We start from the raw sequence: 15,179 nt of genomic DNA, 5'->3' as shown, positions 1-15,179 counted from the left end.
TATAAATGTGTGGAATAATTACTGAATTATTGAGACTAAAGTTATATCTACATCTTAAGAAAGGTATAGCTTTAAGGAAACGTTCAGGCTGAAATGTGGCAGATATGCAAGGAATCTGTTCCATGATAGTTCCCTAAGCAACATAACCTGCAGCCTTAGATATTGGCAAAACCAGGGGAGCCTGGTACACTGATGTATGAAAGAAACAGTACGGAGAGGGTGGAGCAAAGTAAAGACATTGTGGCCAGACTCTGTGATATCACTGCAGGGATGGGAACCTGGTGGTATTATGGAACTAATAAGCTACCTAGTTGCTTCCCTGAGCCAACAGTTTCTTATTTTTTGTCAAAATCATGTCCTTTATGTGAACTTTGCTCTTTATAATGCCATTATAACGTTATAGAATGGTAGGGGCTGGAAGGGACCTTTAGAGATCATCTAGTCCAATTCCCCTGCAGAAGCAGGTTCACCTAGATCAGGTCATATAGGAACATGTCCAGGCAGGTCTTGAAGACCTCCAAGGAAAGAGACTCCACAACCCCTCTGGGCAGCCTGTGCCACTGCTCCGTCACCCTCACAGTGAAATAGTTTTTTCTTATATTTAAGTGGAACTTTTTGTGTTCCAGCTTCATCCCATTACCCCTTGTCCTATTGCTAGCTACTATAGGAAAAAGGGATGTCCCAACCTCCTGACACCCACCCTTTAGATATTTATAAATGTTAATAAGATCACCCCTCAATCTTCTCTTCTCCAGATTAAATCAAAACACACCTCCATCACAAGGCTACCTGCTGCCAAGGTATGACCACTCCTCACTGAACATGTGCTCTGAATTTCTTCTAGTCTATACCTTTAAGAGCAAAGTGAGGAATTTTTACACCAATTATAGCAAAAATATGTACAACTGCAGTCACTCAAGCTCCACCTGAAAGTAAACAAATAGTATAAATATGGCTTAAGAAAGGAGGGATGTTAGGGGAAGGCACCATAGCAGATGAGTCAGGAGGACCTCATTGCTGCCTTCTGAGATCAGTTAATGGTCCGAACCTCTCTCCCCTCCCCACAGGGACACCTTTTGGATGAGATTCAAACTCTTGGCTGTAGTGAATGCTGTCCTAGGAGACTTAGGAATCTCTATAGGCTTGTGTCATAGCAAGTTTGTCACTGGCCGTGTTATTCATATTCTTGGTACTGGAACGTGCTTTGCAGACAGTGTTTTTATCACTGGCAATACAAAAGAATCTGCCCTTCTGTTGCTTCAATCCACACTTCTGTTGCACTGTTCACTAATTTAGCTTTGAGAGTTCTCATTGAACACGACCAAGTCCTGAAGTGTGGCTGTTTGAATGCAACTAGATTGAAGGTGTGTCGTGCTGTTTGTGCATCTGTATTCATGGTAGTGTAATACACTGAATGTGACTAAATTTAGAACACCAAATTGGGCATCACTCAGAATCTAAGCCCAGCTGCCTCCAGGCCCTTTGATATCTGAGGATAAGCTGGAACACAAGGGAAGCTATTTTCTCCCCATTCCCTTACCCTTTGACATAACAAAAAGATATTTAGAGAATATTTTTTTTACTTCCTGAAATGTTTAGAAAATGGTGTTTCGTTTAGTAAAATTTTTCCAGGTAACTTGAACAGATGTATTTTAAAAAATGCTGTCAACTTGAAATGCATTTGCTTAAAATTCATACATGCACATATAATTTCAAGTAGTTGATGTAGCCAAGATTGCTTCTGTTTTTTCTTATGATTCCTAATTGTTTGTCTTCTGCAGTTGCTATCTCCCATATTTGGCTGCATGAATCTTTCCTGGCACACACGGGGCAGCTGACCATCTAACTGATTATAAATATGAAATTGTTAGCATCCAAAATGACATAAGATGCACAGAGAAAATTATACTTTGTTTGTAACAGAAGAATTGTGTATTTTTACTGAATCAATGATCTGTGGTTCTTTTTTTAAAAAAGAAAACCAAACAACTTCTTTCTTTTAATTGTTTGCATCATTTGCAGAAGTGGAGTACATAGAGCTTGCTGGAAATTTCTGTTTTGTGATGTTTGGAGACAGTTCAGCACTAACAAAGTTGGAAACTCTTTTAAATGTGCACAGTCTAACCACTGAATATGTTTTTGTGTCTTGGTGGAATAAGTACATCCTTGCTGCAGTTCCGTATATGAAAATTTGCCATCAGACGCAATCATTTTCCAGAGCTCACATTGAGTCAGGAAACCACCTCTGTAGTTGTCAGAGCTTTTGGTTAACTGCTACAGCAAAGTCAGTCCTCTACCACTGTTAGGGATGATTAAACTTTGAGTAGACGGTTATTGGTGTGGCATTTGAGAAAATGTCACTAGTGGGGAAGACAAAGCTCTTCCCTTCCAAACTGAGACACTAGAGAAGCTGAGTGTGCTAAGAATATAGGAATTGTATGTATGCAGTAGGCTCTGGAGTAGAGTGAAAATAGAAGAGTAGAGAAATACCTGCATCACACACTGTGCCTGCATACTTTTTTCCCCAAAATGTCCATAAATATTAGAGCAATAGATTCCCTTATTTTGCAGTAGTATTTCGCAGAAGAAGTACAGTTTAAAGGATCTGGTTTTCCATTAAGTTATCCTGCTGTGCACGAGACACAGCTTTATTGCTGTTCTGCTATAGGGCTGGCAGAGTTGAGTGCATATGTCATGGTTTGACATGACAGCTTTTCTGGTAGGGGAAGGGGCTGTAAAGATGGCTCCTGTAAGTAGTTGCTCGCAACTCTCCCCGGCTCTGAGCCAGACCCACTTCTGGGGCTGAGCCAATTAGACGCCTTCATGATCACTTTTTAAGAAGAAGCTGGAAGAGGAGGCTTCTTCCTCCTTTTTCTTCCTATTTCTTCCTTCTTCTGTCCCTTCTTTTTCTTCTGGCTGGAGGTAGTTCAAGGAGTAGGAACAGTGAGAGAGACAGCCATGCGGACTCCAGGGTCGGTGATGAAGGAGAGAAGGAGGTGTGCTGGAGCAGAGACTCTCCTTCATTCTACAAAGGGAACTGGTTAAGCTTATTTTCATTTCTTTAAAGACTCCACATCAGTGGTAGAGACTCATTTTGCTAAAGCTGGCCCAGGACTAGGGGCAGCAATTCACTTCATTAAAGGCCCTGAGCCAGGGACAGTGACTATGGCTGGAGAAGGCCATGTCCCATGGAAGGGACCTAATCACTTCACTACAGACCCCGAGCCAGGGGCAGTGATTTTCTTCTTTAAAACTATGGCCAGAAGAGGCTGTGTCTCAAAGGAGGGACCCTTTTATCACTATGACTGGAGTAGGCCAAGTCCCATGGAAAGGACCCAATATTCACAGCTGTAACTGTGGGAAGGAACCCATGACAAAGCAACTCATTAAACTTATGCCCAGAAGAGGCCAAGTCCCGAGGGAGGGACCCTGTAACTGTAGAAACTGCAACTGTGGCAAAGAATCCACACCAGAGATATTCACCAAGGACTGCATCCTGTGTGAGGGACCCTGTATCGGCAGAAGCCGTAGCTGTTGGGAACAACTCACACCAGAGAAGTTCGTTAAAGACTGTGTTCCAGGGGAGGAACCCCGTGTTGGAGCAGGGGAAGAATGCCAGGAGTCGTCCTCATCTGAGCAGAGAGAAGCAGCAGAGCCCATCTGTGAGAGACTGACCACATCCCTCATTCCCTGCCCCCCTGAGCTGTTGAGATGGGAGGAGGTAGAGATATCAAGGGCAGTGAGCTGGGCCCAGGAAGAAAGGAGGGATGGGGAAGGGAGATCTTAAAGTGCTGGTTGTAATTTTATCATCATCCTACTCCCTTTTTGCTTTTATTCCATTCTGTTTCTTGTAGAATAAACTTTCCTACTTTCCTCTCTAAGTTGAGTACTGGACTCTTTTAATTGGCAGCAAGCCCTCCCTGCCCTTGTCTCAATCCACAACAACCTTGCTTATCTTTTTACTCCCATTTTGCTGGGGCCTCAGCCATCCTAACAAGGATGGGAGTGAATGGGGGCACTGAGCAAGAGACTGTCGTGGTGCTAGCTGGGCCAGACCACAACAGCATACAATATGTGGTTGAGGAGAAGCAGGGGGATTTGACCCCAAATTTCTGAGATCTTTTCTTTGAATACATTTACATGCATGCTTTCAATGCAAATACATGATTTGCCAAATAACTAGCTTTCCAAATGTCTGTTTAAAGTAGAAAGTAATTTTTAAAGCCTGTTTATGAAATAAGCAAAGCTCAAACTCTGAAAGTGGCAACACCTTCAAAATAGTGGATTCTTTTTCTACTTTCAGGTGAAGACTTGGCTGGCAGTCTGGAGAACAAGAATGGCAGTTTTCATATCAGTCATTGCGACTGGATTTGCCAGTTTGCACTTACAACCCACATTAAATGGATGAATATTTTTTCCCTTCACACCTTTCTTGATGTATGATATCAGAAGTAGAAATGACTGAGCAGAATGTGTACTGTGCCTTGTATATTACATTACTATGTGGTGTAGTGAATACTTGACATAACTGATTTGTCAGCTGTAACTACCCTATAACTTTCAAAATTACTTTTGTGCTGGATGTGTACTGTTGTCTGAAAACCATGGTTTCTACATAAAGCAGATAATTGTTGATAACACTGGTGTGGAGAGTTAACCAACTTTCTCTCTTTCCTAAAGCTTGTACAACGAGGACAGAAACTTGCTTCGTATTCGAGAGAGAGAGAGGAGGAATCAGGAGGCTCTGCAGGAGAAAGACAAGTTCCCACAGAAGACTCCTCTCTTTGCAGAACCCTACAAGGTAATAGTGGTGGGGGAGGAAGAGGATACAAGAGGATTGAGGTGGAAGAAGACAGCTGTGGCCTCTGCATATAGTGGAGGAGACTTGAGCATGATACGTGCAACCACAACATCTTCCCATCTGCCTACCATAAATTCATCAGACTATATTCTTAAAGCTCTGTAGATAGTGCAAGTGCAGTATGGACTTTGGGTTGGGCAGATTAATTTGGGGGGCCTCATGTAATCTGAGAATTTGAGAGAAGAGTGCTCAAAAGCAGCTTAACTGTCTGTCCGTCTGCAGCTGTGGCTGAAACAAACAGGTCTGATTGACACTAGTGTTCCTGAAGACAGCAGGCACCCACCTGCAGTCATATCTCAAAAGAGCCAATATTGACTAGAGCAGTCTAACTTGCATTGGAGACAGCATGTAGGATCAAGATGAACTTCATAGAATCACCGAGTGGTAGGGGTTGGAAGGGACCTTTTAGACATCATCTAGTCCAATCCCCCTGCTAAATCAGGTCCACCTAGATCAGGTTGCACAGGAATGAGTCAAGGTGGGTTTTGAAAACTTCCAGAGAAGGAGACTCCACACCCTTCCTGGGCAGCCTGTGCCAGGGCTCCATCACTCTCACAGTGAAGTAGTTTTTTCTTATGTTTAAATGGAACTTTTTGAATTCTAGCTTTTTTTCCATTACCCCTTGTCCTGTTGCTAGATACAGTAATAAAAAGTGATGCCTCAACTTCATGCCACCCACCATTTAGATATTTGTAAATTTAATGAGATTCCTCTTAAGTCTCCTCTTCTCTAGACTATGCAGCCCCGGTTCCTGCAGCCTTTCCTCATAAGGAAAATACTCCAGGCCCCAGATTATCTTGGTGGCCCTGTGCTAAACTCTCTTGAGCTGGGGATCCCAGAACTGGACACAGTCCTCCAGATGAGGCCTCACCAGGGCAGAGTAGAGGGGGAGCAGAACCTCCCTCAGCCTGCTGGCCACACTCTCCTTGATGCACCTCAGAATATCATTGGCCTTCTTGGCCATGAGAGCACATTGCTGGCTCATGTTTAGTTTATTATCAAGACTTCCAGGTCTCTCTCTGCAGAGCTACTCCCCAGCAGGTCAACCCCCAGCCTGTGCATGGGGTTTTTCTTTCCAAGATGCAGGACTCTGCACTTGCCCTTGTTGAACCTCATGAGGTTCCTCTCTGCCCAACTCTTAAGCCAGTCGAGATCCTGCTGAATGGCAGCACAACCTTCTGGGGAATCAGCCAGTCCTCCCAGTTTGGTGTCATCAGCCAACTTGCTGAGGGTACACTCTGTCCCCTCATCCGGATCGTTGATGAAGATGTTGAACAAAACTGGCCCCAGAACCGATCCCTGTGGAACTCCCCTAGCCACAGGCCTCTAACTCGATTCTGTGCCATTGATCACCACCCTCTGGGCTCTGTCATTCAGACAGTTCTCAATCCACCTCACTGTCCTCTCATCCAAGCCACACTGCTTGAGCTTTCTGATGAGGATGTTATGGGAGACAGTGTGAAAAGCCTTGCCAAAGTCAAGGTAGATGACATCTGCTGCTCTCCCCTCATCTAGCCAGCCAGTTATGCACTCATAGAACACTATCAGGTTGGTCAAACAGGATTTCTCCTTGGTGAATCCATGTTGACTCCCCCTGATAACCACCTTTTCCTTCTTATATTTATTAACAACATTCAGGATGAGTTGTTCCATCACCTTTCTAGGGATGGAGGTGAGGCTTACTGGCCTGTAGTTTCCTGAGTCGTCCTTCCTGCCCTTTTTGAAGACTGGAGTGACGTTGGCCTTTCTCCAGCCCCCAGGCACCTTGCCTGTTCTCCATGAACATTCAAAAATGGTGGAGAGCGGCTTAGCCAGCTCCCTCAGCACTGTTGGATGCATCTCATCACGTCCCATTGACTTATGAGCCTTAAGTGTGCCCAGCAAGTCTTTAACCTCTTCCTCTTCCACTCAGGGCAAGTCCTCTGCTGTCCAGACCATCCTACTATCCTTGCTAGACTTGGCTTCCCGAGGGCCGACCTGGGCCGTAAAGACTGAAGCAAAGAAGACATTCAGTAGTTCAGCCTTCTCTGCATTCTCTGTCACCAGGGCACACTCTGTGTTTAGTAGCAGGCCCACATTCTTCCTAATCTTCCTTCTTCTGCTGATGTACCTGAAAAACCCCTTATCGTTTTACTTTACTTTCATGGCCATGTTTAATACTAAAAAGGCTTTAGCCTTCTTGGTTGCACCCCTGCATGCTCTGGCAATGTTCCTGTTCTCTTCCCAAGGAACCAGGCCCTTTTTCCACCCTTGGCATAACTTTAGTCATGGTGATGCATGGTGATTAAATTAAGATCCTGAAGAATATCTTTTCTTGATCTGGATCTTTTGGGGTTGGGGGGTCCATGCTTCTTAATTTCCTCCTCTGTTCTTCTGTTGCAGACTAATAAAGAAGATGAGTTGTCAAGCCGAATTCAAAACATGCTGGGCAATTATGAGGAGGTCAAGGAGTTCATCAGCAACAAATCCCATCAGAATCTTATAGGGATTCCAAAAAATGTTTCTCTTCTTATCCCACAAGGAAAGCTTGGTCGCCCATACTCCCCTGAGAAGACTAGCCATACGTTACCATCTTCATTCCACCACACTACCCGCCATCTACTCATGGGACCTACAGTGGTAACTCCTCCTCTTCCAAGCCACTCCAATCACTACCGAAAGGCACAATCAAAAAAAGAACGAGCTTCAGGCTTGCATGCCAATAGTCACAGCTTATCCAGTGGTCAGAGCCAAGGTCAAGAACACAATTGTGGTGGCCATGGAAGTCATGCAGCTTTTCATAACAGAAAAAAAGACAGTTCTCTGGCTGGTGAAGGTCCTGCTAGTGAACTGCAGGCCTCCCTTTTGTCACTTTCTCCATTGCTGCCATCTTTGTCTTTTCCAGTGGCACCCCTGTCACCTCTACATTCCAGCCAGCATATCGATTCCAGGTCACAGAACAGCAGCAAAAGTCATGAGCCGAACTACAGTCAAACAAAATCATCTCAGGACCTAGTGGCAGAATCACAGGAGAAGGAAAGTAGTGACAGCTCAGCCATTAACCTGACCAGCACCACTCAACCTTCCTCTCAGACTTTCCCCCCACCTTTGCCGTCAAAAACCAGTGCAATGCAGCAGAAACCAACGGCCTATGTCAGACCAATGGATGGCCAAGATCAAGCACCAGTTGAATCACCGGAGCTCAAACCTCCCCTGGAGGAATACCAGGGAGAAAAAATCTCAGATGAAAAAATCTCAGATTTGAAGGTGAATGCCAAAGCTCAACTGTCCAAACTGGAAATACCTTCTGAGCCTATAGAGGTGAGTATGGTTATTGGAGGGCTTTGTTCATGGCAGAGTAAGCTCAGCTGTGGGAGAACAGGTCATCAAAGGGCAGAGACTACCAGAAGTTTTGATGACTGTGCACATATTATTGTGTTTAGTAGGTGCGTTTGGAGGTTGACCTTTGCTGACCTGAGTGCGATAGCTGTTTGGATGGTGAAAATGCAACACTTGCCATGATTCTGGGGTTTTCTCTGTGAGACTGCAGTGGATTTTATGGTTAGGGAGACTGCTTCTGTTGCTGTGATTCTTGTTTTGCCTGTAAAGATTGTTGGAAAGTAGATGGGGGAAATGATACACTGAGAAGGTCAAGTGGTGATGCACCTGCAGTTAGCATATGCGGAGTGTCAGTACTCAGCCTGAGTGCTAGTGGGTAGAAGTCCCAGATCCTCACTGAATAATGGGACAGCTTGACTGTGCAGAACTCTGCTATGGTTTGTCCTTATGATCAGAAATCAACCTGTGCTGCAAGCTCAAGTAATCTCCATTCTAGTCACTACACTTGCCCTTTCTCTGCCAAGGAGAGGGACATTGCATCTGCAACCATTGCATCTAGGTGAACCTGCTTCTGCAGGGGGATTGGACTACATGATCTCTAAAGGTCCCTTCCAACCCCTACCATTTTATGATTCTATGATTGCAAAAGATGTGAGATGGGGAGCTGCGGTTGATGCAATGAACAAGTGGTAGTTGAGCCAACAACCAAAATATGTTGCATGGTAAACCTTTGATTATTCCTGCTCATCTGAGAACAGCTTCTTCCTAATATGTATTATTTTCTTGAGAGCAAACACTTGCTTCATCATTTGATATTTTGTGGCCTAGATTTCCATCTTTGGTTAGAATCTGCAGTTTTAATCTTCAGTTATATTTCTATCTTCAGGTTCTCTTTTGCCTTTAATTTTCTCTTGGTCATATTCATGGATTGCTCTTTTCTAGGTTGAGAGATTTCAGCAAGGTCGCAGCAAGGTTGAGTGCAGAGTATTGCAGAACAGTCCAGAATATAACACTGTTGCTTTTCTTCTGCTGACATGGTTTAATCCCAGCCAGCATCTTAAGTACCACACAACTGCTTGCTCACTCCACCCACACATCCCATAGGATGGGGAGGAAAGAGAGTTTCCAGAATCAAGACAACATTTGTAGGTTGAGATAAAATATAATTAAAAATTAAATATAATAAGAAGAGTAAAATATAATAATAGTAATTACTGTAGTGAAAAGGAATATAGCAAAAGAGAGAAACAAATCCCAAGAAAACGCAAGTGATGTCCAGTGCAGTTGCTCACCACCTGCTGACTGATACCTGAGCAGCGACTTGCCTCTCCCTGCCAACTTCCCCAGTTTCTAAACTGGGCATGGCATTCTATGGTATGGAATAGCCCTGTGGCTAGATTGTGTTGGCTCTACTGGTGGTGTTCTCTCTCAACTGCTTGTACTTCCCCAGCCTACCCTCTGGCCCTTTGGGGTGAGAAGCAGAAAAAGCCTTGGTGCTGTGTGAGCACTGCTCAGCAGTAATCTAAACATTCCTATATTACCAACACTCTTTTCAGTGTAAATCCAAAACACAGCCCTGTGTCAGCTACTAGGAAGAAAGTTAACTATCCCAGCCAAAACCAGGACAACTAGTTAAGTGGCCCTCTTGCCAGGGGAGGAAAAAAACCAGTCTGAGAATATTATTGGTTTTTTTTTTATAGTTCTCTCTGCATCCTGGGTTGCTTAGAGATCATAGGCAGTGTGTGGTGGAGGCTGGTGCAATTGAGCCAGGTCAGATCGGTCTATTCTAACTTCCACTTGAGAGAAAAAGGAAAGGGGAGCTGACAGTGGTTGGGAAGGCTTTTCCAAAGAATTCAGAAACCATCCCTCACCTGTGTTGGACCCAGCTGTGAAGTCCAGTGGCTTCAATGAGGAGTAGGTGTGTTGTTTAGGAGATGATTAGGAAACTTTAGAGGAAGGGGATGACTTACAATTGCTTCTTAACTATGAGATTAAGAAATGGTTTATTCTTTCCTTTACAATTATTTTGATGCAAGATTTGTCATTGTACGCCATCCGTTTTTGCTGACCCCAGGACCACATATCTGATTTGTCATATGTAATGGAAACAGAAGCCTTGGCTTTCTCAGACATTAAAGGCTATGGATGTTGTTTACCTGGACTTCAGTAAAGCCGTCAAACACAGTTTGCCACAGCATCCTCCTGGAGAAACTGACTGCCTGTGGTTTGGATGGACCTACTCTGTGTTGGGTGGAAAATGGCTGGATGGCCAGGCCCAGATAATAGTGAAGGGAGTTAAATCCCTTTGGCAACTGGTCACCACTGGTGTCCCCTAGGGCTCAGGGCTGGGGCCTGTTCTGTTTAACATCTTTATCAATGGTCTGGATGAGGATACTGAGTGCACCCTCAATAAATTTGCTGATGACACCGAGCTGGGCAGATGCATAGATCTGCTTGATGGCAGGAAGGCCCTTCAGAGGGACCTGGACAGACAGAAGCAATGGGTTGAGGCCAGTCACATGAGGTTCAACAAGGCCAAGTGCTGTGTCCTGCACTTAGGCTACAACAACCCCCATGCAATGCTACAGGCTTGAGGCAGAGTGGCTGGAAAGCTGTCTAGCTGAACATGAGCCAGCAGTGTGCCTAGGTGGCCGAGTAAGCCAGTGGCATCCAGGCTTGTATTAGAAATAGTGCCATCAGCAGGACCAAGGAGGTGGTTGTCCCCCTGCACTCAACACTGGTGAGGCAACACCTTGAATACTGTGTCCAGTTCTGGACCCTTCACTACAAGAAAGATATTGAGATGCTGGAGTGTGTCCAGAGATGGGCAATGAAGCTGGTGAAAGGTCTGGAGAACAAGTTTGATGAGGAGCAGCTGAGGGAGCTGGAGATGTTTAGCCTAGAGAAGAAGAGGCTGAGAGGAGACCTGATCACTGTCTACAACTCTCAAAGGAGGTTGTAGTGAGGTGTGGGTTATCTCTTCAGTAATGAATCCTAGGACAAGAGGAAATGTGCTCAAGTTGCAGCAGGAGAGGTTTAGATGGGACATTAGGAAGAACTTTTTCACCAAGAAGGTGGTTAGACACTAGCACAGGCTGCTCAGGGAGCTGGTGGAGTCCCCATCCCTGGAGATATTCAAAAGACATGTGAGGGACATTGGCAGTGTTAGGTTAGTGGTTGAACTGATGATCTTGAAGGTCTTTTTCTAACTGAAATGATTCTGTGATTCCAAGCACTGTAGATTGAAGCTTGCTGGTAAAGCAGTGGGAGAGGAGGTACAGTGTTGTTGAATGTGTGTTGTTCAGCAAATGCACAGTCTTTTTCATTGTGATCTTTCAAGCCCCTCATTTCATCTCTGCTAATGGACCAGCACACCTATTCTGCCTGCGTTGTGGCTCAGTCTCCTACCGCCTCAAAGGCACTTGGTTCCCAGGTACATTTGGCAGTTTTACCACGCTCATCCTTTCAGCACTGAGAATATTGCTATGCCCCGTGGGATGTAGGATCCCACAGTGCTGACCTAAGGCAGTTGGATGAGGGGATGTGAGGATAGTTTTCAGATTGTGTTTTGCCTTTGTAATAAAAAGAGAGAATGTGGGATGGTCTGCTGCTTGTGAAAAAGGATGATGAACAGCTGCAAATGGCTGTAGGCAGCTTCTTCTGGAAAATGAGAGGAAACTGTCAAAATGGCGTTGATTAGAAGTGGTGAAAATACTTTCATGCTGAGAGACTGTATTTGCTTCAAAGAAGTTTTGGCATTGTACGTCATTTCTCAAAACAGAAAGTGCACTGTGGTCTGCATTTCATTATTTCTTCAACCGGATATTTTACTCCTGGGGGATAGGTAAAGCCTTACTTTCTGAGTTACCTATTCTTCATTATCCATTGCCAGGAAGATAAAGGCATTTCTGGGTTTAAAATGCCTCACAATTAAAATAATTCTGTGAAGCCATTTAGTTTTCAGAAATGAGATTGCCTTGTTTTCACCCAACTCTCCTGGTCCCATTTCTGTTTTCATCTTGTCTCTTTTCCCTTCCCGTACTTTTAATGTAATCTAATATATTTGTGGTATAATATGATTTTAGGTAGGGCAGTATTAGCTATGATGATGTATGCTGAATGAAACTTTCCTCATATTAATTAAGTACATGACTCTGAATTCAAATGCCCATAAAAATTCTACAGTTGCCAAAGTGTATACCCAAGCTGGTATGGGAGTGCTATTAGATCCGTGGCCAAGTAAGAGCATTATAAAAAAAGGAAAGGAAAATAATGAAAGAAATGGTTTTGCACAAACTAAAACCCTGGGTTTAATTATATACTTAGTCCATTTTGAAGCTGACAGATGAAACCTCTTGTGAACATGCTGAATTATCCTCATTTGCTGTAGATATTTTTGGGCTGCGACCTCTGACCATTTTCTGTGCATAGGTGTTTTGGAAAATGGCTCTGTAAGCCCTAGTGAAAAATTCATTGCTTCACTTCCTGCTTGTTTCAGAGATGTCATTATCATATTTACTTATTCCTGTTTGGTTTCAATGATTAACATATTTGATGATACATTCAATGCTAAAGCTTGGCAAGGGAAGAGGAAGAAATGGTGTGGTTGCACATCTGAATAATTTTCGCTGTGTACTGGATGTACTAGAGAGGTGATTGTGAAATAGGGATTGCTGGTTTGCTTTTAGGAAATATGCAGTAAGGTATGTTGCATTCTATTATTCCCAGAGACCCAGCCCAGAGACCAGGCTGAGTTACCTGACTCCAAAGAATATACTGAATTTTAAGCCAAGCAGCAAACTGCACTTTGCAGATATTTGCATTATAGCCAGCTTGATTTATGTCTGAACAGTAAGGAGTCTCATTTTAGTTGAGTGCATGACAGATGTTACTGCTACACTAGAACTGGCTTAGAAGAATTGAGAACTATTATTTCTAACTTTTTTTTTTCAGCTACTGAAGTTTTTCACACAAATCTCGTAAATGCAGAGAAAACCTGTGCCTTTGTAGAAAAAGCTCAGCTGCTTTGATAGCAGCTTAAGGAAAGCAAAATTCAATGAAAGGAACAAACTGCAGGGTTTTTTTATTTTTAAAAAGATTAGTTTCAGTATTCCCGGACTGTCATATGGACAGTGCAGTTACATCAGCATTACTGGTTTGCAAAGCAGCTTGTTTGGGATAAAAAGTTTATGATGGAGTAAATGAAGTAGCAGCTGCCAGGGTGGCATGTCAGGGAGGGACTGTTTAGTTGGTTTTAACTGAAATGGTTGTTTTCAAACCCTCTATGGATATTAATATTTTGCAGTAATTTCCAGACGTTTCTGCTAAAAATCTGCATGGGAATAAGATGGCTTTGTGTCTTTGATTATTAGTAATATGGGTCACAGTGATGACCAGGCAAAACTGTTGTCCAGAGTAGTATATACTCATGTGGCGTCTCAAAGAGGGAAGTGCTATGGGGAAGAAACTGCAAGTGGAAACAGAATGTGGAGGGTTCCTTGCATGTGAGTGCACAGCATGAAGGAAGTTCACGGAGGTTGAGATTAGCAGCAGGAATACTACAAGAGACATTTCATACCTCTAATACAGTGATTGTTACTGCCCAATATTATATCTGATAAAGAAGAAAAGTGAACTGGAAAGCCTGAGGAGAAGACTAAGAGCAGATGACAGTCAAACTGTCCAACAAGGCAACTTCAAAGCAAGCACTGAAGGCAGGGAGAGGTGGCAGGCAACATGTATATTAATGAGCTCAAAACAAAACACAGCCACTTACAGCCAATCCAGACACTTGTCTCAGAGGAGGAGGAGGTGGGGACTGTGATGGCTTTAACTATTTCTCTACAATGTCTTCAGACTTCATTGTCCTGCAGCTGTAAAGTCTTTTTAAGAGGTATAAAAAGCTTTCAATTTGTGTTTTTTTAATTTGTTTTGGATTTTTTTACATGTAATTTTGGAAAAAAAAAACAAAACCAAACCCACTAAACCAGAAAAACCAACACAAACCCGTGGTCTTTTGAAAATCTGTGTTGCAATTGGTGTTAGGCAGAACTGTAGCTTTATTTCTGACCTGATATCTGTTTAAATAGGAGATACAACTAAGGTTCATTTGAATATGACTTACAATTTCTGTAAGAATTCTTTTGGAGATGGAAGTAGAATTTTTTTTTTTGTCCTTCACATGGCTCAATCCATCAGTCCTCTGCAACCCAGACTGCATTGGTTGGGGTATACTTTTGAAACCTTTATGTAAAACTACATGCTTCAATGGAGCCTCGAAGCTGTAGTGTCTGATCCTCTATTGAAGTAAAACTAAACAGGAAAAAAAATGTATAAACAGCTCAGTGCAGATGGCAGTTCACAATTCCTTCATTTATTTCCCTCCTCTCCTTCTGCATTTATATTGCACTGCGTTTTTCCTGTCTTTTTTTACTACTGCCTCTCCTGCTGTACCAAAGGAGGGGATAGTGAAAAGGTGCAGTGTGCACTATGAGGATGATTGAACATGATGGTGGCCTCTGAAGTTGTTTTTCTGTAGATTAAAGTATACATCAGTTTTCATAATATATGGTTATATAGCTATTCATCAGCCTTCCCATTATAAGCAGCTCCTAACAACCAGGATGGAGTTTGCCCCTGGGTTTTATATTGTAGCATAAAATGCCTAGGTCTGGGATGGCACTTGCTCTTTAAGACAATGCAAGTCATTTGCTCAGAAGAAACGGAACTTTGATTCCACTGCTATCCTCTTACTGGGCATAGCGATTGGCACCTCGGAAAACATTACAGTTGTTCACCCACATCTTTGTAAGAGAGTGGATTATATGTGTTTCTAGGAGGAGTGGGGGTTTTAATTATTTTGGTTTTTAAAATCACTTGACAAAACCATTTCTTTTTATAGCTTCTTCACAGGGCTGTGTAAAGATACTTTAACACTTAGTCTTGTTGTAATAGCACTTTCTGATAAACTAAACCTTATTTTTCTGACTGTTTTGTATAA

At 43.2% G+C, this 15,179-nt stretch overlaps 1 protein-coding gene across 3 annotated transcripts in view; it reads left to right on the top strand.

Annotated features, from left to right (window-relative positions):
* Positions 1-15,179, top strand: part of AFF1 (ALF transcription elongation factor 1) — a 103,972-nt gene that overhangs the window by 32,130 nt on the left and 56,663 nt on the right. For all 3 annotated transcript variants that reach the window (XR_009818382.1, XM_061991981.1, XM_061991980.1), the window contains exons 2-3: positions 4,681-4,801; positions 7,244-8,161. Coding sequence is in view for 2 of the 3 variants with exons in the window: in XM_061991981.1 (XP_061847965.1) it covers positions 4,681-4,801; positions 7,244-8,161 (1,039 nt within the window). In the remaining variant the exon portion in view is untranslated. The remainder of the gene's footprint in view (positions 1-4,680; positions 4,802-7,243; positions 8,162-15,179) is intronic.

Source organism: Colius striatus, chromosome 3 (assembly GCF_028858725.1).
Source record: "Colius striatus isolate bColStr4 chromosome 3, bColStr4.1.hap1, whole genome shotgun sequence".
NCBI classification, from domain to species: domain Eukaryota; kingdom Metazoa; phylum Chordata; class Aves; order Coliiformes; family Coliidae; genus Colius; species Colius striatus.
The sequence above is the reverse complement of the archived record's forward strand: the minus strand, read 5'-3'. Positions and strand labels throughout refer to the sequence as shown.